This window comes from Ranitomeya imitator, chromosome 2 (assembly GCF_032444005.1).
Source record: "Ranitomeya imitator isolate aRanImi1 chromosome 2, aRanImi1.pri, whole genome shotgun sequence".
In the NCBI taxonomy this organism is placed as follows: domain Eukaryota; kingdom Metazoa; phylum Chordata; class Amphibia; order Anura; family Dendrobatidae; genus Ranitomeya; species Ranitomeya imitator.
Genome location: NC_091283.1, coordinates 47,081,208 through 47,105,867, shown reverse-complemented (window position 1 = coordinate 47,105,867; position 24,660 = coordinate 47,081,208). Strand labels below are relative to the sequence as shown.

Below are 24,660 nucleotides of genomic sequence, written 5' to 3'. Positions count from 1 at the left end.
CAGGGGTGAGAGGCCAGATGTTATACACTGGGGATGAGAGGCAGGATATTATACACAGGCGTGAGGGGCTGGAGGTTATACACTGTGGTGAGGGGCTAGATGTTATACATCAGGGGTGAGGGGCAGGATGCTATACACTGGGGTGAGGGGCTGAATGTTATACATCGGGGGCGAGGGTGCGGATGTTGTATAATGAGAGCGAGGAGCTGGATGTTATACACCAGGGGTAAGGGGCAGGATGTTATACACAGGGGCGAGGGACCGGAGGTTATACACTGGGGTGAGAGGCCGGATGTTATACACAGGGGTGAGGATACACCAGGGGCAAGGGGCTGTATATTATACACCAGGAGCGAAGGGCTGGATTTTATACACCAGGGGTGAGGGGATGGATATCATACACTAGGGAGGGATAATGGGACTGAAAGAAAAATCAGAATTCAATGACTAAGACAAGAGGCCCATTAGTTTTGACGTTCAGTATGTGTGCCCCCCACTACGTGGTCAGTCTTTCTTCTGAGGCCCGCTATGGAGTGACAGTGACTTACTACTACGATCTAATGTGAATTCCCGATTCAATAAAAGTTGTGTCTGGAACTAGTTACATTCTGTAGGAAGCAAAGCAAAATAAATTCTCCTCCGTTACTTCCGATGTAACTTTAAGAGTATTTTTTCCCTCCCGTCTTTCCCATCAGCGCTCACAGGGCAGGCTCCTGCCGCCTCATCCACACTGTGTTTCCTATGTGTGGGAACAGTAACACGAGCCGAGCAGGCTCCACTTCCGTTCTCTGTCTTATCCTCCACAGTCTGGAAAAGCTATTGGAAGCAGCACTTTATCTAATGGCTTCCTCCAGCTTCCTCTTGGGGAACTGATCTCCAGCGAGATTAGTCTCTTGCTATTCCTTGAGGGCAACTTGTTAACCCTGATTTCCGAGGGGTCCCAGAGGGTCAACAATGCTATACCTGATGGATCTATGCTATGTAGGGGCGTAGATGTATGGGGAGAGATAGCAGCCACCACCGGCCGCCCCTCAGGAGGCCACAACGCTGCATGGGATGTATACGAGCAATGACCTAACTTACTAATCAATACAGTAATGTGCTATACTAACGAGTAACTAATAATATAATGGTGGATGAACACAACAATGTGGGACCAAATGGATCAGGACCCAAGAGGTGTAATCTATACTTCCTACTGTGCCAAATTAGGCCGCCATTTTCCTACATGTCATGTGCACCCAGTACTGAATGTGAAGGAGGAACTTGGTCTAAAAGATGAAAAAAAAACACTAATTGAATGTGATTTATGATCTTTTTTTCTCAGGAGAGTTCGGCTCGGTCATGGAGGGTCAGTTAAACCAAGACGACTACATTCTCAAGGTGGCGGTGAAGACCATGAAGAGTAAGTGATTGTCTATGATGGTGGGTAGGGAACACATGTCATTACATTAAATATAATGAATTATAAAATTATGTTTTGTTTAAATCAGGTTTTTATGGTAAATTATTTAAACATTTTGATATTTTTGCTTTTCAATTTTCCATGTCACTATCTATACAATACAGCTCAGAAATCTTACAATTTCCACACTGAACACAAGGCCTAATACTAGAAACTGACTTCCAGTTCTGTACAGGAGACTTTTAAAAAGTCTTGTTATAATCATCATAATCATCACAGACAGGATTACAATGAAAGATACCCATCTATACTGTATACAAAACAGTATCCAACATTCACAATAGGTGACGTCACAGCTCACCTCCCCCTCCTGTACAATGGCTGATAACACCTCTATATACAGTACATAACACAGGATCCACCATTCACAATAGGTGATAGCACAGCTCACCTCCTCCTCTTGTACAATGACTGATAACACCTCTATATACAGTAGATAACACAGGATCCACCATTCACAATAGATGATGTCATAGCTCACCTCCCCCTCCTCCTGTATAATGACTGATAACTCCTCTATATACAGTAGATAGCACAGGATCCACCATTCACAATAGGTGATGTCACAGCTCACCTCTTCCTACTGTACAATGACTAATAACACCTCTATATACAGTAGATAGCACAGGATCCCCCATTCACAATAGGTGATGTCACAGCTCACCTCCTCCTCCTGTACAATGACTGATAACTCCTCTATATAAAGTAGATAACACAGGATCCACCATTCACAATAGGTGATGTCATACCTCACCTCCTCCTCCTGTACAATGACTGATAACTCCTCTATATACAGTAGATAACACAGGATCCACCATTCACAATAAGTGATGTCACAGCTCACCTCTTCCTCCTCCTGTACAATGACTGATAACACCTCTATATACAGTAGATAACAGAGGATCCACCATTCACAATAGAGGATGTCACAGCTCACCTCCTCCTCCTGTGCAATGACTGATAACTCCTCTATATACAGTAGATAACACAGGATCCACCATTCACAATAAGTGATGTCACAGCTCACCTCTTCCTCCTCCTGTACAATGACTGATAACTCCTCTATATACAGTAGATAGCACAGGATCCACCATTCACAATAGGTGATGTCACAGCTCACCTCTTCCTATTGTACAATGACTGATAACACCTCTATATACAGTAGATAACACAGGATCCACCATTCACAATAGGTGATGTCACAGCTCACCTCCTCCTCCTCCTGTACAATGACTGATAACTCATCTATATACAGTAGATAGCACAGGATCCCCCATTCACAATAGGTGATGTCACAGCTCACCTCCTCCTACTGTACAATGACTGATAACACCTCTATATACAGTAGATAACACAGGATCCGCCATCACAATAGGTGATATCACAGCTCACCTCCTCCTCCTGTACAATGACCGACAACCCCTCTATATACAGTAGATAGCACAGGATCCACCATTCACAATAGGTGATGTCACAGCTCACCTCCTCCTACTGTACAATGACTGATAACACCTCTATATACAGTAGATAGCACAGGATCCACCATTCACAATAGGTTATTTCACAGCTCACCTCCTCCTCCTGTAAAATGACTGATAACTCCTCTATATACAGTAGATATTACAGGATCCATCATTCACAATAGGTGATGTCACAGCTCACCTCCTCCTCCTCCTGTACAATGACTGATAACTCATCTATATACAGTAGATAGCACAGGAGCCACCATTCACAATAGGTGATGTCACAGCTCACCTCCTCCTACTGTACAATGACTGATAACCCCTCTATATACAGTAGATAGCACAGGATCCACCATTAACAATAGGTGATGTCACAGCTCACCTCCTCCTCCTGTACAATGACTGATAACACCTCTATATACAGTAGATAACACAGGATCCGCCATCACAATAGGTGATATCACAGCTCACCTCATCCTCCTGTACAATGACCGATAACACCTCTGTATACAGTAGATAACACAGGATCCACCATTCACAATAGGTGATGTCATAGCTCACCTCCTCCTCCTGTACAATGACTGATAACTCCTCTATATACAGTAGATAACACAGGATCCACCATTCACAATAGGTGATATCACAGCTCACCTCTTCCTCCTCCTGTACAATGACTGATAACTCCTCTATATACAGTAGATAGCACAGGATCCCCCATTCACAATAGGTGATGTCACAGCTCACCTCCTCCTACTGTACAATGACTGATAACACCTCTATATACAGTAGATAGCACAGGATCCACCATTCACAATAGGTGATGTCACAGCTCACCTCCTCCTCCTGTACAATGACTGATAACACCTCTATATACAGTAGATAACACAGGATCCGCAATCACAATAGGTGATATCACAGCTCACCTACTCCTCCTGTACAATGACCGATAACACCTGTGTATACAGTAGATAACACAGGATCTGCCATCACAATAGGTGATTTCACAGCTCACCTCCTCCTCCTGTACAATGACTGATAACTCCTCTATATACAGTAGATAGCACAGGATCCACCATTCACAATAGGTGATGTCACAGCTCACCTCCTCCTCATCTTGTACAATGACTGATAACTCCTCTATATACAGTAGATAGCACAGGATCCACCATTCACAATAGGTGATGTCACAGCTCACCTCCTTCTCCTCTTGTACAATGACTGATAACTCCTCTATAAACAGTAGATAACACAGGATCCACCATTCACAATAGGTGATGTCACAGCTCACCTCCTCCTCCTGTACAATGACTGATAACACCTCTATATACAGTAGACAACACAGGATCCACCATTCACAATAGGTGATGGCACAGCTCACCTCCTCCTGTACAATGACTGATAACACCTCTATATACAGTAGATAACACAGGATCCACCATTCACAATAGGTGATGTCACAGCTCACCTCCTCCTCCTGTACAATGACTGATAACACCTCTATATACAGTAAATAACACAGGATCCATCATTCACAATAGGTGATGTCACAGCTCACCTCATCCTCCTGTACATTGACTGGTAACCCCTCTCTATACAGTAGATAACACAGGATCCACCATTCACAATAGGTGATATCACAGCTCACCTCCTCCTCCTGTACAATGACTGATAACACCTCTATATACAGTAGATAACACAGGATCCACCATTCACAATAAGTGATGTCACAGCTCACCTCCTCCTCCTGTACAATGACTGATAACTCATCTATATACAGTAGATAGCACAGGAGCCACCATTCACAATAGGTGATATCACAGCTCACCTCCTCCTCCTGTACAATGACTGATAACACCTCTATATACAGCAGATAACACAGGATCCACCATTCACAATAGGTGATATCACAGCTCACCTCCTCCTGTACAATGGCTGATAACACCTCTATATACAGTGGATAACACAGGATCCACCATTCACAATAGGTGATGGCACAGCTCACCTCCTCCTCCTGTAGAATGGCTGATACCACCTCTATATACAGTAGATAACACAGGATCCACCATTCTCAATAGATGATGTCACAGCTTACCTGCTCCTCCTGTACAATGACTGATAACACCTCTATATACAGTGGATAACAGAATCCACCATTCACAATAGAGGATGTCACAGCTCACCTCCTCCCCCTGTACAATGACTGATAACACCTCTATATACAGTAAATAACACAGGATCCACCATTCTCAATAGGTGATGTCACAGCTTACCTGCTCCTCCTGTACAATGACTGATAACACCTCTATATACAGTAGATAACACAGAATCCACCATTCACAATAGGCGATGTCACAGCTCACCTCCTCCTCCTTGACAATGACTGATAACCAGGGGTGGATTAAGGGTAGCCAGGGCCCCTGGCTGTTCAGACACTGTGGGCCCCCCCGGTCATGTGACGGGGGTCATCTGACGGGGGTCATGTGACGGGGGTCATGATATACCCGAACCAGATTATTCCAGAAAAATGGCCGGGCCCTACTCTACTGTAACCTATTAAATATTTGTTAAAATCTGCAATACAATTTAGGTATATTTTGACAAATAATATCACATACAAGGAACAAATACCACCGCACCATGACCAGACCACAAATTACAACCACAGTGATCGAATAATATCACATACAAGGAACAAATACCACCGCACCATGTCAAGACCACATATTACCACCACTTGGTGACTGAATACTACAATACTGATCAGTAATAAAAAAAACCAAACACAATACTATTACCATAAGTGCCAGTATTCACAGGAGATCTGTACTTAGTATGCAGTGTCTGTGTAGAGGTAATACAGAGATTACTGGTGGTATTATACACAGGAGCTCTGTATATAATGTATAGGTAATACAGTGATCACTGGTGACATTGTACACAGGACCGCTGTATATAGTATACAGTGTATAGTGTAAGTGTATAGGTAACACACTGACTCACCAGTGACGTCTCTAGGTGAAGTCCTTCATCTTTCATCCAGCACAGACCGCCATCATTTCTTCCAGCCAGGACTCGTTTCTGCAGGAAATAACACAGTTATCTCGAGCTCCGCTTGCAGAACACATTACTTAATTTTTCACAACTTCTACATTACACCACATGAAGAAAAAAAGGTGATATAGTGTCACTCTGCACAGTAACAGGGCCGCCCCCCATTTAAAACAGTATACTCAAAAAATAAAATAAATACAGCATCACTGAAGTAATAATATCCCTTAATTAGCACCTATGGTAATAATATTCCCCAACCTGGCCCCGTGTGTCTCATTCCTGGCTCCAGCCATATGTTCTCCCATCCTGCCCTCATGAGTATCCATTCTACACCATATGATCTCCCCATCCTGCCCCATCTGTCTCCATTGTATCCATCCTGCCCCATGATCCAATCCTGCCCCATGTCTTTCATTCTGCCCCGTGTCTCCAATCATGCCCCGTGTCTACATTCTGCCCATGCCTCCAGTCCTGCCCCCAGTGTGTCCAGCAATCTGCCCCAGTATGTCCAGCATATTGCCCCAGTGCCCAGCAATCTGCCCCAGTGTGTCGAGCATTGCCCCCAGACAGTGTCTCCAGCATATTGCCCCCAGTGTGTCCAGCATTGTCCCAAGTGTGTCCAGCAATCTGCCCCAGTGTGTCCAGCAATCTGCCCCAGTGTGTCCAGCAAATTACCCCCAGTGTGTCCAGCAATCTGCCCCAGTATGTCCAGTATATTGCCCCAGTGTGTCCAGCATATTGCCCCCAGACAGTGTGTCCAGCATTGCCCCCTGACAGTGTCCAGCAATCTGCCCCAGTGTGTCCAGCAATCTGCCCCAGTGTGTCCAGCATATTACCCCCAGTGTGTCCAGCAATCTGCCCCAGTATGTCCAGTATATTGCCCCAGTGTGTCCAGCATATTGCCCCCAGACAGTGTGTCCAGCATTGCCCCCAGACAGTGTCCAGCATATTACCACCAGTGTGTCCAGCAATCTGCCCCAGTATGTCCAGCATTTCCCCCAGTGTCTCCAGCAATCTGCCCCAGTGTCTCCAGCAATCTGCCCCAGTGTCTCCAGCAATCTGCCCCAGTGTCCTCCAGCAATCTGCCCCAGTGTCCTCCAGCAATCTGCTCCAGTGTCTCCAGCAATCTGCCCCAGTGTCCTCCAGCATTGCCCCAGTGTCCTCCAGCAATCTGCCCCAGTGTCACCAGCATTGCCCCAGTGTCTCCAGCATTGCCCCAGTGTCTCCAGCAATCTGCCCCAGTGTCTCCAGCAATCTGCCCCAGTGTCCTCCAGCAATCTGCCCCAGTGTCCTCCAGCAATCTGCCCCAGTGTCCTCCAGCAATCTGCCCCAGTGTCCTCCAGCAATCTGCCCCAGTGTCCTCCAGCAATCTGCTCCAGTGTCTCCAGCAATCTGCCCCAGTGTCCTCCAGCATTGCCCCAGTGTCCTCCAGCAATCTGCCCCAGTGTCACCAGCATTGCCGCAGTGTCTCCAGCATTGCCCCTGTGTCCTCCAGCAATCTACCCCAGTGTCCTCCAGCAATCTGCCCCACGTCCTCCAGCAATCTGCCCCAGTGTCCTCCAGCAATCTGCCCCAGTGTCCTCCAGCATTGCCCCAGTGTCCTCCAGCAATCTGCCCCAGTGTCCTCCAGCAATCTGCCCCAGTGTCCTCCAGCATTGCCACAGTGTCCTCCAGCAATCTGCCCCAGTGTCATCCAGCATTGCCCCAGTGTCCTCCAGCAATCTGCCCCAGCGTCCTCCAGCAATCTGCCCCAGCGTCCTCCAGCATTGCCCCAGTGTCCTCCAGCAATCTGCCCCAGTGTGTCCAGCAATCTGCCCCAGTGTCCTCCAGCAATCTGCCCCAGTGTCCTCCAGCAATCTGCCCCAGTGTCCTCCAGCAATCTGCCCCAGTGTCATCCAGCATTGCCCCAGTGTCCTCCAGCAATCTGCCCCAGCGTCCTCCAGCAATCTGCCCCAGCGTCCTCCAGCAATCTGCCCCAGTGTCCTCCAGCAATCTGCCCCAGTGTGTCCAGCAATCTGCCCCAGTGTCCTCCAGCAATCTGCCCCAGTGTCCTCCAGCAATCTGCCCCAGTGTCCTCCAGCAATCTGCCCCAGTGTCCTCCAGCAATCTGCCCCAGTGTCCTCCAGCAATCTGCCCCAGTGTCCTCCAGCATTGCCCCCAGTGTGTCCACCGTTATCAAAAAAAAAAAAACAAAACAAACAGTCTCTCCTCACCTGTTCACGCTCCAGCGACGAGCTCCCTCCAACAGAGCACACTCGCCGGCGACTGACAATGACGTCAGACGCCGGCGACGTGTGCGCCTGCGGCCGACTTCAGCTGCCAGCCTCCAATTGGCTGGCGGCTGTTGTTAACTATTGATGTGCGGGAGCGCGCCCGCACGTCAATAGGAAACCGCCGCAGCGCCGGAAGGGGTCCGGTGAGCAGATGAGAAGGGGCCCGATGCGGGCCCCCTCTCTCTACCCACCGGGTCCGGGGGCACATAAATGCCGGCGGCGGCGGGCATTCACAGATGATTAGCAGAGGGTCAATCTCTGCGGTAGCCCAGGGCCCCCCCAGACCACTGGGCCCTGGGCTACCTCCCATATTGACCCTCTGGTAATCCGCCCCTGCTGATAACACCTCTATACACAGTAGATAACACACGATCCACCATTCACAATAGAGGATGTCACAGCTCACCTCCTCCTCCTGTACAATGACTGATAACACCTCTATATACAGTAGATAACACAGGATCCACCATTCACAATAGGTGATGTCACAGCTCACCTCCTCCTGTACAATGACTGATAACACCTCTATATAAAGTACATAACACAGGATCCACCATTCACAATAGGTGATATCACAGCTCACCTCCTCCTCCTGTACAATGACTGATAACACCTACAGTAGATAACACAGGATCCACCATTCACAATAGGTGATGTCACAGCTCACCTCCTCCTGTACAATGACTGATAACACCTCTATATAAAGTACATAACACAGGATCCACCATTCACAATAGGTGATATCACAGCTCACCTCCTCCTCCTGTACAATGACTGATAACACCTACAGTAGATAACACAGGATCCACCATTCACAATAGGTGATGTCACAGCTCACCTCCTCCTGTACAATGACTGATAACACCTCTATATAAAGTACATAACACAGGATCCACCATTCACAATAGGTGATATCACAGCTCACCTCCTCCTCCTGTACAATGACTGATAACACCTACAGTAGATAACACTGGATCCACCATTCACAATAGGTGATGTCACAGCTCACCTCCTCCTGTACAATGACTGATAACACCTCTATATAAAGTACATAACACAGGATCCACCATTCACAATAGGTGATGTCACAGCTCACCTCCTCCTCCAGTACAATGACTGATAACACCTCTGTATAAGTAGATCATGTGAGCATCTCTCCATCCTTATTGATCCATTACTTGCATTCATTCTTGCACATAAGTTTCTTCACTTCTCCTTAGTTGCCATCTGCACCCGCACCGAGATGGAAGATTTCCTGAGCGAGGCCGTGTGCATGAAGGAGTTCGACCATCCCAATGTCATGCGTCTGATTGGTGAGTATTAGGACCCTTGTAATGTGCGCTCCTGGAGCTGAACTAAATATTATATTGTCCTATATCTGCTTGCTGTCAGTGAATAGAATCATTTTATAATTTTTTTTTTTAAATCCAGGGGTTCAAAACCCATCCAGATGATATTCTAGCACAGATATGGGACAGGGTTCGTAAATCTGAGCTGGATATGACCACGAAGGATATTTAACCTCTGGATATTAACTAGAATTAATGTTTCCATTCACCGACAGCAACGTAAAATATAATTGTACAAATAGAAATGTGGAGAACTTTTCTGTATACAAAGATTCTTTTTGTAATTTTTTTTTTGTAAAGTCTCTTTCATTAGTATCTTTTTAATGTAATATTTTCCAAAGCTACAAGACTTGCTGCCAAATATCCTTTGTCGAAAACTTTGCATCAACTATTTGTCCACTATGCCAGTCTTTTTCTGTAATCATTTGTCGCCATCTTGTGGCAGAAGTTATGTACTGCATGTTTCAAAAACATCTGCCAGCAGCCTCCTCCTACCTTACCCAGCCTTTCGTTCCTAAACTTTAATCCCTTGATTCTAACTAGGATACATTTTTCTCAACTGAAACCATCTGATTTTGGGTGCGCCGCCATTACCAGTGTTTTACAGTTTTCAATCAATATGTTTTGGTTTACTGCATCACTTGACTTTAGCTTTTGAGAAAAACAGACCACTTTGCTAAATGACGTCCCGGAATTAAAGGATTAATAGATCTTCTTTCTTTATCACATACAATATGTCTAATTACTGTCACTAATTCTGAACCACAGTTCCCCGCATCCCCCTTCCACCATGGCGGACATGTATGAATGTAGAATTCAGATCACTTAGTATACACCGCCTGCTTTCTACAAAAGCTACAGAGAACAAGCAGTCCCAAAGTTCATAAATAACACCTTTATTATGCATATAAATAAATATAAAATTCCTACAGACAAACGGACATATAGGGCTAAAACAATGACACCAACATCACAAAATCGCCCAAGGTCGCGCATATCCCATATTACATACAAAATCCATTCAAGTCAGTAATATAACGTCCATCAGAGATAATAAATATTTACCCAACGTAGAGATACATATAGTAGGAGAAATCACACTTGTGAATATAACAGGGAAAGTTCCCAAAGAGTATACACAATGCCTTGTATAGAATGATGGACTGCCCACCCACCCCGACGCGCGTTTCGGCACAAATGGCTTTCTCAAGGAGCGTCTGCTTTTTGTCATTCAGGGGTTTGTCTTCAGAATACAGAGAATGAAGGATATCCGTCACCTGTGGTTATTTTGCCATTCATGAAACATGGAGACCTGCACAGCTTTCTTCTGTACTCTCGGCTTGGAGATGCCCCCCTGGTATGTAATATTACTGATAGTAATGTGTGATGATGAGACGTTCCTCTGTTATTCCTCCTGGAAATGTCTGAATACTTTACATCTGGGTATTTCGGCGCTGCCAGTGTCAGATTATGTAAATTCACACCTTTTTGACAAGAAATATGGTAGCACCCTGTTGTCGAGTTATTTCTATATTTCCAAGAGGAACAGTGCGAAATCCACACTTGTGTTGCTACATTTTACAGAAATCAATTTTCTAAATGTCTGAATATAGATGGCACTTTGTGACCCTGAATTTTTTGCTTGTAGTACCTCCCAACGCAGATGCTGGTGAAGTTCATGACCGACATTGCCAGCGGTATGGATTATCTAAGCAGCAAGAACTTCATTCACAGAGATCTGGCTGCCAGGAATTGCATGTAAGGTTCTGGGGGTAAACGGACTCCTACAGTATGTGGACAGTCACAGAACAGTTATATTTAATGATCCAGAAGTGATATTTTCTTATTCTTGCATTTTTTTTCATTATTTTTCTTTAACAGTTTGGTCAACTTGATTAACCTGATGATCTATTTGCAGAAACATGTTTCACGGCGTTTGCGCCTCATCAGTGCAAACAGGAGGTCTGATTTGGCTGAGTGAGATGCCTCTGGCAGAGTTTCTAAAGTGGCAATGCGATGCGCCTCTGGGAATTTAAATATGCAAATAGCCTCTTAAGAGATGAAGAGGACTTAACCACATCAAGGCTCTTGCTTTGCACTGATGAGAGTCAATCACCCCGAAACATGTCTGCAATGGAGCGTCTGATTTAGCAAGGCTCATCAAAGGGTCTCTATTGACCTTTCAGGTATCTACATCCAATAAGTGGCACTACACTTCAAGTCCTCTTCCTCCCCGAAGAGACAATTTGCATTTTTAAACTCCAAGAGGAGCATTGCATGGCCTATAAGTCTCCTTAAAACTGCTTGGTACCTTCTACAAAGAGAAACATTCCCTCTTAGACATGATATGTATAATCTTGCGTTAAACAAATCGCAGATGCCCCTAATCCATGAAGCCCATTTAGCCATACTTAAAGGGGTTGACCTATTGATGTCCTGTCTTAAAGATAGGTCATCAGTATCTGATCAGTGGGTGTCCATTACTCAGCACCCCTGTTGATTAGCTGCTCTCGGTGCCGTTAGGAAAACAGAACAGCTCTGTCAACTGTTTAGTGGCCGCGGCCGGGTACAGGAAATATACCCTATTCATTGGATTAGGGGTAGAAGTGCAGTAACCGGCCATGGCCAATAAATAGTTAACAGACCTGTACTATTGAGTTCCACAATTGCTAACATTTGTCTGCTGCCGACACTGAGAACAGCTGATCGGTGGGGGTGACGGGTGGTATTGCCCCACTGATACTGATATGATATTGATTCACAGGTCTGCGACTAAAAAGCTGTTTGATTATTTTCATCTAATTTCCATGTATTTCGGTGTGCTGAAAACGAAAAAAATATTGAAAAAAATCCTGGACGTCAGGATTTGCCACAAAATGCAACATTCTCTTCAAATTAGTATATTTTTCTCAATTTTTGGTATTTTTTTAATCTTAGGGTTTTGAAAGTCAAAATTACTATTAATTAATTCACATCAATGCATTGAAGATATACAATGCCAAAAAAATATAACTTTCAAAGAAAAGAACTTTCAGAGTGAGCTAATGAAACCAGCATCAACATGTTGCAAGCTGAGCGACCAGGCTCTGACATGCTCGGGCTTCCTTCAATTGTTTTATCTTGGTTCTCGCCTGTTCACACTTTCATCTCAGCTCGTGTTAGCTCGTCATATTCAACCGTGTTTCCCAAAATTAGCATTATGGCTCAGCGGAAGTGTATTAATTCGCCTGACAGTTTCTGTTACATTTGTGGTGAATATACAGTGTTGAAGCAACAGCTGAATATTATAAACTTTGTGAAAAAAGTATACTTCGCTTATTTCGAACTAAAGCTGGGAGATCAAGATAAAGCTTGGGCGCCTCATAAAGTGTGCAAACGGTGTGTTGAGGACCTCCGAAATTGGTTCAAGGGTAAGAAAAAAGCTTTCCGTTATGGGACTCCTATGCGAGAGCAAAAGAACCATAGTGACGATTGTTACTTTTGTTCATGGAATGTGAAAGGGTATAATTCCAAAGGGAAGCATTCCATTTCATACCCCAATATTCACTCAGCAATTTGCCCCATCCCCCATGGCACAGATATACCAGTACCCAAGGCCCCTGCTACCGTGGAAGAGATAACTAGCTCCGATGAAGGTGGAGTCATACCTGAACCAGATGATGAATCAATTTCTGACTTTGAAGATGATACAAGACCAAAATTGTTTTCCCAGGAGGAGATGAATGATTTGGTAAGAGACTTCAATCTTCCAAAAGATGCCGCTGAGTTACTCGGATCAAGGCTCAAAAGCAAGAATTTATTGTTGCCAGAATGTCTTTTTCATGGTTCAGACATCGTGAAAACGAGTTTGTTCCAAGAAGATAAGGTTTATTGCATCGATGTCGAAGGTTTGATGGGTCAATTCAAAATCCAATATCATTCAGCGCAATGGCGTCTTTTTATAGATTCTTGAAAAAGAAGTCTCAAAGCAGTTTTACTCCACAACGGCGGTTTTTATGCTTCCATCCCTGTAGGTCATTCTGTACACCTCAAGGAAACCTACGAGAACTTGGAATTGGTTCTTCGTAAACTTAAATATGAAGACCACGGTTGGCAAGTGTGCGGGGATTTGAAAGTCTTGTGCATGCTGCTCGGGCAACAAGCTGGGCATACCAAATACCCTTGTTTTCTGTGTCTATGGGACAGTCGAGACCGACAAAATCACTGGACCAAGAAGAATTGGCAGCCGAGGGTGCTCACAGTTGGTGAAAAAAATGTCCTCTGAGAAACTTTGGTTCCTCCCCATAAAGTTCTTCTACCATCTCTCCACATAAAATTGGGATTGATGAAGCAATTCGTAAAATCACTTCCAAAAGATGGAGAATGCTTCAAATACTTGGTCACCAAGTTTCCAGGGCTCTCCGAGGCAAAATTGAAGGAAGGTGTTTTCATCGGACCAGACATTAGAAGGCTTATAGCTGATCAAGAGTTTATCAATACCATGACGCATCCTCAAAAAGAAGGGTGGATTGCATTTAAAGAGGTCGTAGAGAAATTTTTAGACAATAGCAAAGACCCTGACTACAAAAAAAATCGTCGGACGAATGCTGAAAGCATTTCAAGCTTTAGGTTGCCTGATGAGTTTGAAAGTGCATTTCCTCCATTCCCACCTTGACAACTTTCCTGAAAATTTGGGAGCTGTGAGTGAAGAGCAAGGTGAACAATTCCACCAGGACATTAAAGAAATGGAAAAAAGATACCAGGGGAGATGGAGCATTACAATGATGACTACTGTTGGACACTTCAGAGAGACATTCCAGGTGCTCCTCACAAGCGTAAATGGACCAAGAGAAGCCTCACAGGGAAGAAGAATCAATTTTAGTGTGTGATAGTGAGCTCATTGCAGTTAAAAAAATGATTTTCATGAAACATTTGTAATAAAAAAATAATTTTATGAGTCTATTTTCATTTATTTTGAGGTATGGCCTTATTTAACATAGTTACTTAAATTGTCAGAAAACGTGATGTCCTATGACAAAACGGAGGTCATTTTCGGATTCAGCGCACTTAAAAACATAAGGATTACGTGGAATAACCAAAACAGCTCTTGAAAAACTTTTTTTTTGCAGACCTGTGAATTATCTATACTACGTATCGATATCAAAGTAATGGAGGAACCCTTTAAGGTTTTACGTCACAGATATAGCTTAGCTAATGGAAGCACCAATGCCAAAGCTGTATTTGGACCAATACAGGAGATTCTTACACTCCTCCTAGTGGCTGGGAGGACTCCTGGCTCCCAAGATGTTGTGGCTTAGCTGCGATTACTATCTTACTGACCATTTCTCCTTCATCCAGGTTAAATGAGAACATGAACGTCTGTGTGGCCGACTTCGGCCTGTCCAAGAAAATCTACAATGGAGATTATTATAGGCAAGGTCGGATTGCCAAAATGCCAGTCAAATGGATAGCAATAGAAAGCCTGGCAGACCGCGTGTACACCACCAAGAGCGATGTGGTGAGTGACAGCACTATGTATTTCTGTAGCACCAAATACAATTAATCCATATAAATTAATTTGCTTAATTTCTAACCATTATTGAGACAACTGATCCTGCATTGTGCAATTCTTTATTTTACCTGCGGGGGCACTGTAGAAAAATGAAACAGTTGCTGCAAAGTAGTCCCATTAATGGATTCCACAAGAGATCAGATGATTGCCAGGAGACCTTTCTAATAAAAAAAAAAAGGGGTTTGGTCCAGAATTTTAGAGTGACTAATGTTCTTCTCTTGTCAGTGGTCTTTTGGAGTCACCATGTGGGAAATTGCAACGAGGGGCCAAACGCCATATCCTGGTGTAGAAAACAGTGAAATTTATGACTACTTGAGACAAGGGAATCGGCTGAAGCAGCCACCAGATTGTCTGGATGGATTGTGAGTATCTTTGTTATTGCAATGTCGCCCATGGTAATAAAACAAATTTTGGGGATAGAAATATATGACCGGATTTCTTTGCTCTTCTCATTTAGACATTTTTGGGGGCAAATGTGTTACAAAAAAAAACCCCACTATATATGAGTAACTTGAGGAAGCTCCTGACAAAACAGCATGTTTCGCCGATTTTGCTCTATGGACCTCACCTCTTAGGCTTCCTTCACACTTACATCGTTTGGCATCCGTCATTTTGGGAAAAAAGCGGATCTGCAAATGTACTCGCAGGATGCGTTTTTTGCCCATAAACTTGTATTAGCAACGGATCGCGACGGATGGCCACCCGTCGCGTTCGTCATGCAACGGATCCGTCGTGTTTTGGCGGACCGTCGTCACAAAAAACCGTTCAAGGGAACGTTTTTTTCGTACGTCGCGTCCGCCATTTTCTACCACGCATGCGCGGCCGGAACTCCGCCCCCTCCTCCCCGGACTTCAGAATGGGCAGCGGATGCGTTGAAAAACTGCATCCGCTGCCCACGACATGCACAAATTTAACAACGTGCGTCAGTACGTCGGCCCGACGCATAGCGATGGACCCCTACCGACGCAAGTGTGAAAGTAACCTTACCTGATGATTTCAGGAGGAGAGAAGAATCAATCTTGTTAAATTTCATTCCCGATCATTTTCCTGTATGGGTATGTTCACACGAAACGCTGAAAAAGCACCTGGGAAATGGCCAGTGGGTGTGGCCAACTGGAGGGTGAAGCCTCCCTTCATACAAGTGCATGGAGTGAGGCCACGCTCACGAGTATGTATAACTCCTACATACCCGCCAGTCCCAGCTCAGAAACCGGCGAATCGCCACAGCGAACAGTGCGTGCTCTGGGGGATTCATAAGTCTGCAGTAACACAGAGTGTTGTAAACTTATCATTTATCAATATTTTTTTTTAAATGCTAGAAATAATTAACTCAGTAAGTGCTTTTTTATGCCTTTATGCAGTGGCGTAACTACAAAGTTATGGGCCCTGGTGCAAACTTTCAAATGGGCCCCCCCATGCCAAAATATTTTCCACCCAAATTCACATTTTCCTGATTCATTTTGCACACTATTGCTTTGTTGCAATGTTGTATAGTCTGACCTCAGTGGTGTAACTATCCAGTTCCCCATTCTGGTATATATTTGTCTCCCATACTGCCATTGTTCTGTAATCTGAAGACACAAAAGAGAATAGTAAAACCAAAAACACTCAGTTTGAAAAAATGTTGCAGTAATCCGCCAGTGCTAGTAAAAGATGTAAAAAACAGGGTATTTGGTTGATACGTTTTTTGCAAAAAATGTATACTAAGCTGCTCTACCAATCTTCACGGTATACCCTTATCAGAGCAGTCCTAACTAATGTATGCAATCCCTATCTGATGTATTTAAAAACCTGATCATCTGTATATAACCTGTGTGAACAGGGTTCAGAGAGGAAAAATCCATGTGTGCATACAGGGTAGAACAGCTTTTGTGCAGATAGCCCAAGAGGAGTGGTGGAACTCCCCAGTCTTGTAGACACAAGAGAACAATTATGGAAACAGGAACACATGGGCTACTTGCACAGTGAACAAGTCTGTATGATCATGTTCACACACCACCAAGAAACCTGAAGACACAAAAGAGAATAGTAAAACCAAAAACACTCAGTTTGAAAAAATGTTGCAGTAATCCGCCAGTGCTAGTAAATGATGTAAAAAACAGGGTATTTGGTTGATACGTTTTTTGCAAAAAATGTATACTAAGCTGCTCTACCAATCTTCACGGTATACCCTTATCAGAGCAGTCCTAACTAATGTATGCAATCCCTATCTGATGTATTTAAAAACCTGATCATCTGTATATAACCTGTGTGAACAGGGTTCAGAGAGGAAAAATCCATGTGTGCATACAGGGTAGAACAGCTTTTGTGCAGATAGCCCAAGAAGAGTGGTGGAACTCCCCAGTCTTGTAGACACAAGAGAACAATTATGGAAACAGGAACACATGGGCTACTTGCACAGTGAACAAGTCTGTATGATCATGTTCACACACCACCAAGAAACCTGAAGACACAAAAGAGAATAGTAAAACCAAAAACACTCAGTTTGAAAAAATGTTGCAGTAATCCGCCAGTGCTAGTAAAAGATGTAAAAAACAGGGTATTTGGTTGATACGTTTTTTGCAAAAAATGTATACTAAGCTGCTCTACCAATCTTCACGGTATACCCTTATCAGAGCAGTCCTAACTAATGTATGCAATCCCTATCTGATGTATTTAAAAACCTGATCATCTGTATATAACCTGTGTGAACAGGGTTCAGAGAGGAAAAATCCATGTGTGCATACAGGGTAGAACAGCTTTTGTGCAGATAGCCCAAGAGGAGTGGTGGAACTCCCCAGTCTTGTAGACACAAGAGAACAATTATGGAAACAGGAACACATGGGCTACTTGCACAGTGAACAAGTCTGTATGATCATGTTCACACACCACCAAGAAACCTGAAGACACAAAAGAGAATAGTAAAACCAAAAACACTCAGTTTGAAAAAATGTTGCAGTAATCCGCCAGTGCTAGAAAAAGATGTAAAAAACAGGGTATTTGGTTGATACGTTTTTTGCAAAAAATGTATACTAAGCTGCTCTACCAATCTTCACGGTATACCCTTATCAGAGCAGTCCTAACTAATGTATGCAATCCCTATCTGATGTATTTAAAAACCTGATCATCTGTATATAACCTGTGTGAACAGGGTTCAGAGAGGAAAAATCCATGTGTGCATACAGGGTAGAACAGCTTTTGTGCAGATAGCCCAAGAGGAGTGGTGGAACTCCCCAGTCTTGTAGACACAAGAGAACAATTATGGAAACAGGAACACATGGGCTATTTGCACAGTGAACAAGTCTGTATGATCATGTTCACACACCACCAAGAAACCTGAAGACACAAAAGAGAATAGTAAAACCAAAAACATTCAGTTTGAAAAAATGTTGCAGTAATCCGCCAGTGCTAGTAAAAGATGTAAAAAACAGGGTATTTGGTTGATACGTTTTTTGCAAAAAATGTATACTAAGCTGCTCTACCAATCTTCACGGTATACCCTTATCAGAGCAGTCCTAACTAATGTATGCAATCCCTATCTGATGTATTTAAAAACCTGATCATCTGTATATAACCTGTGTGAACAGGGTTCAGAGAGGAAAAATCCATGTGTGCATACAGGGTAGAACAGCTTTTGTGCAGATAGCCCAAGAGGAGTGGTGGAACTCCCCAGTCTTGTAGACACAAGAGAACAATTATGGAAACAGGAACACATGGGCTACTTGCACAGTGAACAAGTCTGTATGATCATGTTCACACACCACCAAGAAACCTGAAGACACAAAAGAGAATAGTAAAACCAAAAACACTCAGTTTGAAAAAATGTTGCAGTAATCTGCCAGTGCTAGTAAAAGATGTAAAAAACAGGGTATTTGGTTGATACGTTTTTTGCAAAAAATGTATACTAAGCTGCTCTACCAATCTTCACGGTATACCCTTATCAGAGCAGTCCTAACTAATGTATGCAATCCCTATCTGATGTATTTAAAAACCTGATCATCTGTATATAACCTGTGTGAACAGGGTTCAGAGAGGAAAAATCCATGTGTGCATACAGGGTAGAACAGCTTTTGTGCAGATAGCCCAAGAGGAGTGGTGGAACTCCCCAGTCTTGTAGACACAAGAGAACAATTATGGAAACAGGAACACATGGGCTACTTGCACAGTGAACAAGTCTGTATGATCATGTTCACACACCACCAAGAAACCTGAAGACACAAAAGAGAATAGTAAAACCAAAAACACTCAGTTTGAAAAAATGTTGCAGTAATCCGCCAGTGCTAGTAAAAGATGTTATATACAGATGATCAGGTTTTTAAATACATCAGATAGGGATTGCATACATTAGTTAGGACTGCTCTGATAAGGGTATACCGTGAAGAGTGATGTTACGTCTGAAGGCAATGAAGGAGATCTTCTGTCCAGGTATCACAGCCACACACACACTTCACACTCCAGACACCAGGGGGAGCAAAAGGTTATATCTATTAGGCCACTCCTCACAATAGGGTAAAATTGGTAGTTGGAGGAAAGTTAGAGAGAGTTCCTGGCTGGGGACCGACGAGGAAAGGTCTCCAGGTCGAGCTGGCTGGAGTGATCTCCAGTCAGATCCAGACTGCGGTCTGAGGAGGACGAGGGTACACGGAGCTGCACCTGCAACCCATGAGGCAGCATCTTAAGAAAGGACACGAAGAGAATTGTGCTGTAATGAGTGAGCAACGAAGTCATAGCAACAGGAGTGAAACATCAGAGGGAGACCAGCCAGAAGCAGGCTGCCTCTTTCTGAAGCGCAGAACCGGTAGCCAGAACACCGGGGGAGTAAAGAGCGCTATGCCGTTACTTCAGAGACTGACAGGGCAGTTGATTCCACGTTGGCTGTCCGACCCATCATACACAGGAGGCTCGGTAGCAACTTGTGGGGGCAACTTGTGGGGGCCAGGGCGTCTCTAGGGTCCCTATAAAAAGCCTCAGGCCACCGGTCATACGTGTTTTGTTCTATCCGACCACGGGGAACAGTGAGAGGAGTAACAACAGTGAGGACCTTATTGGAGCTTATGCAAGTAGGGACCTACTGTGTTACTGTGCTCTAGGGGAAGGCTATTGAATTCCACCTGGATAAGGGGACTCTGGATTTGCCTTCAGACTGGCCAGACTCTGCCTACCCTGTGGTCCTGACCCTGGACTGTGGATGCTGAAGCCTTCAGTAAAGGTAAAGAGACTGCAACCTTGTGTCCTCGTTATTCCCTGCGCCTTGCACCATCCACCATCTACACTCTGGGATGCCCTGGGGACATGCTTCACCCCAGTGGACCCTTAACCCCTTACCGGCATCGGATGTACTATACCGTCCGATGCCGGCTCCCCTGCTTTGATGCAGGGCTCCGCGGTGTTTTGAACAGCTGACATGTGCCCGTAATAGGTGCGGGCAGAATCGCGATCTGCCCGCACCTATTAACTAGTTAAATGCCGCTGTCAAACGCAGACAGCGGCATTTAACTACCGCTTCCGGCCGGGCGGCCGGAAATGACGTCATCGCCGACCCCCGTCACATGATCGGGGGTCGGCGATGCTTGTGAATGGTAACCATAGAGGTCCTTGAGACCTCTATGGTTACTGATTGCCCGTCGCTGTGAGCGCCACCCTGTGGTCGGCGCTCACAGCACACGTGCAATTCTGCTACATAGTCACGAACACTATACCATAAACTGTTGTCCTTTTATTGGACGCCCCTCAAAGGGCCACGGGCCGGGTCCAGCCACCGTGACATCCCCACCGACTACAGAAGGGGCCCGGTACCGAGTACCCCATTGCCCTGACATGGGGGCGCTCCATACGCTTCTTAAAAAAACAAAGGGAACACTCAAATAACACATCCTAGATCTGAATGAATGAAATATTCTCATTGAATACTTTGTTCTGTACAAAGATGAATGTGCTGACAACAAAATCACACAAAAGTCATCAATGGAAATCAAATTTATTAACCAATGGAGGCCTTGAGTTGGAATGATACTCAAAATCAAATTACAGGCTGATCCAACTTCAGTGGAAATGCCTCAAAACAAGGAAATGGTGCTTAGTAGTGTGTGTGGCCTCCATGTGCCTGTATGACCTCCATACAATGCATAAGCATGCTCCTGATGAGGCGGCGGATGGTCTCCTGTGGGATTTCCTCCCAGACCTAGACTAAAGCATCTGCCAACTCCTGGACAGTCTGTGGTGCAATGTGACGTTGGTGGATGGTGCGAGACATGATGTCCCAGATGTGTTCAATCGGATTCAGGTCTGGGGAACGGGCGGCCAGTCCATAGCTTCAATGATGCCTTCATCTTGCAGGAACTGCTGTCACACTCCAGTCACATGAGGTCTGGCATTGTCCTGCATTATGAGGAATCCAGGGCCAACTTGTTGTGAATTCTGTGGTCAAGCTCCCTCCTGTGGTCATAAGTGGTACTTCGGCTGGTTCTGTCTATGAGCTTCCTCTGGTGGATGTGAGTGGGGCTGCGGCTTCTGAGTTTCCTTCCTCAGGTGACGAGGTTAAGTCGTTAGGTGCTGCTCTACTTAACTCCACCTAGTTCTTTGTTCCTGGCCTCCAGTCAATGTTCCAGTATTGGCCTTGCTATCTCCTGGATCGTTCCTGTGGCCTGTCTGCCTTGCATGAGCTAAGTTTTGCTTATGTTACTTTTGTTTCCTATATTTTCTGTCCAGCTTGCTATATTGGTTTTTCTTGCTTGCTGGAAGCTCTGAGACACAGAGGGAGCACCTCCGTACCGTTAGTCGGTGCGGAGGGTCTTTTTGTCCCCTCTGCGTGGTTGTTGGTAGGTTTTTGTGCTGACCGCAAAGCTATCTTTCCTATTCTCGGTCTATTCAGTAAGTCGGGCCTCACTTTGCTAAAATCTATTTCATCTCTGTGTATGTATTTTCATCTTACTCACAGTCATTATATGTGGGGGGCTGCCTTTTCCTTTGGGGAATTTCTCTGAGGCAAGGTAGGCTTATTTTTCTATCTTCAGGGCTAGCTAGTTTCTCAGGCTGTGACGAGGCGCCTAGGTTCTGGTCAGGAGCGCTCCACGGCTACCTTTAGTGTGGTATGATAGGATCAGGGATTGCGGTCAGCAGAGTTCCCACGTCTCAGAGCTCGTCCTATTTAATAACTAAACAGGTCACTTGTGTGCTCTTAACCACTTGGTCCATTGTGGTTCTGAATCACCTGTTCATAACACCAACCACACCAGCATATGGTCTCACAAGGGGTCTGAGGATCTCCTCTCGGTACCTAATGGCAGTCAGGCTACCTCTGGCGAGCACATGAAGGGCTGTGCGGCCCTCCAAAGAAATGCCACCCCACACCATTTCTGACCCACTGCCAAACTGGTCATGCTGAAGGATGTTGCAGGCAGCAGATTGCTCTCCACAGCGTCTCCAGACTCTGTCACGTCTGTCACATGTGCTCAGTGTGAACCTGCTTTCATCTGTGAAGAGCACAGGGCGCCAGTGGTGAATTTGCCAATCCTGGTGTTCTGTGGCAAATGCCAAGCGTCCTGCATGGTGTTGGGCTGTGAGCACAACCCCCATCTGTGGACATCGGGCACTCAGACCATCCTCATGGAGTCGGTTTCTAACTGTTTGCGCAGACACATGCACATTTGTGGCCTGCTGGAGGTCATTTTGCAGGGCTCTGGCAGTGCTCCTCCTGTTCCTCCTTGCACAAAGGCTGAAGTAGCGGTCCTGCTGCTGGGTTGTTGCCCTCCTACGGCCCCCTCCACATCTCCTGGTGTACTGGCCTGTCTCCTGGTAGCGCCTCCAGCTCTGGACACTACGCTGACAGACACAGCAAACCTTCTTGCCACAGCTCGCATTGATGTGCCATCCTGGATGAACTGCACTACCTGAGCCACTTGTGTGGGTTGTAGAATCCGTCTCATGCTACCACGAGTGTAAAAGCACAAACAACATTCAAAAGTGAGCAAAACATTAGCCAGAAAGCATTGGTACTGAGATTTGGTCTGTGGTCCCCACCTGCAGAACCACTCCTTTATTGAGGGTGTCTTGATAATTGCCAATAATTTCCATCTGTTGTCTATTCCATTTGCACAACAGCATGTGAAATTGATTGTCAATCAGTGTTGCTTCCTAAGTGGACAGTTTGATTTCACAGAAGTTTGATTTACTTGGAGTTATATTCTGCTCTTTATTCCCTTTATTTTTTTGAGCAGCGTATAAAAAAAATAAACCATTATACTAATCAGGGGCTTACATAGAAGTCATGGGGATCATATAAGAAGTAATATGCACCCCCATAGTCCTCCATATAATATTAAGAGTGTTGTGGGCCGATGCGGCCCACCGCCAGACCACCTATCTGGCATTTACCAGTATTTCCAGATGACCAGTCTGATGTTGATTAGAATGGAGCGGCGGTCATTGAATGGAGCAGTGGTCTCTTGTGCGCTACCGCTATACCAATGTCTATGGGACTGAAGGAGGTAACTAATCACTCTTCTCCATGGGCTGCCCTGTGTATGAGGACCCCTAGTCTAGAGATCAGTGGGAACCTTGCAATCCCACATATGTAACTGTGTGGAGGTCAGATGTAGGTTACCATGGGCCCACCCTATTGAAACATCTAAAAGAGAATGAGTTACAATAAGTCATCCCCAGCCCAAGTGAGAAAAGTGGCGATGGTGGAAAAAGGAACCTAGAACTCATCACCTACCACAAGATATAGAGCAATAGGGTCAGCATGTGCCAGGACCACCAGAGTGTGGCACACAGGGGTTTCATAAACATGGCATGAGGGCACCAGACACTGGACCCAGGGGCTGCACTACGCTGTGTGAGCAGCAGATGGTGCCCTCTCCGCTCTGCTCTCACCTGCTGAGTGTGTGAGCGTTACACAGCCTGTGCGCTCATTACCGATGCACCTCTCACTTTACTTCCCGGTGGCACAGCTTTGTTGTCAGCTCAGCCCTGTTCCCCTTTGCTCTGCTGTAACGACAGTTGCGGGGGCAACTTGTGAAACTTTCCTCAAGGTGTCCGGGGCAGGGAGAGGAGGGGCCATCACTCACTCCTGGCCAGGTGCCTGCTCTTCCGGCTCCATGTGTTTGTTATGTCCGCTGGACAGGAACAGAAACCTTACAAGAGAAGTCGCTGTAAGCCTGGACTCTTCATGTTTCATGTCCTGGACGGCAGGTCTGTCTGTTGCCGTGTGGGAGGAATCTCCTGCGCGGCAACAGATTTAAATTTTTGCTGGTGTCGGCGTGCATCTGATCCGTCGGGCTCCTGACCCGCCAGGCCCAGTCGCAGTGGCAACCACTGCAACCGTGGTAGTTATGCCCCTGTCTTTATGCCTTTCCCCATGGTTCCATAGGAAATGAAGTACCAAATGTTTTCATTTTTAATAATTTACTCATTTTTTTATAATCTCTACTACATTTTTTTTAAAGTAGCACTCCTCCTCTCATCAAAATTTGTATTCTCTAAATATATGGCAGTCATCACATTATATAGCACTGGGTGCTTACAATTG

General features: G+C 45.1%; 1 protein-coding gene across 1 annotated transcript in view; it reads left to right on the top strand.

Moving 5' to 3' along the window:
* The window catches only part of AXL (AXL receptor tyrosine kinase), a 120,863-nt gene that overhangs the window by 87,706 nt on the left and 8,497 nt on the right, over nt 1-24,660 (top strand). Inside the window, exons 14-19 of the mRNA XM_069746639.1 lie at nt 1,328-1,405; nt 9,473-9,565; nt 10,837-10,958; nt 11,250-11,359; nt 14,939-15,098; nt 15,378-15,514. Coding sequence (XP_069602740.1) covers nt 1,328-1,405; nt 9,473-9,565; nt 10,837-10,958; nt 11,250-11,359; nt 14,939-15,098; nt 15,378-15,514 — 700 coding nt within the window. The remainder of the gene's footprint in view (nt 1-1,327; nt 1,406-9,472; nt 9,566-10,836; nt 10,959-11,249; nt 11,360-14,938; nt 15,099-15,377; nt 15,515-24,660) is intronic.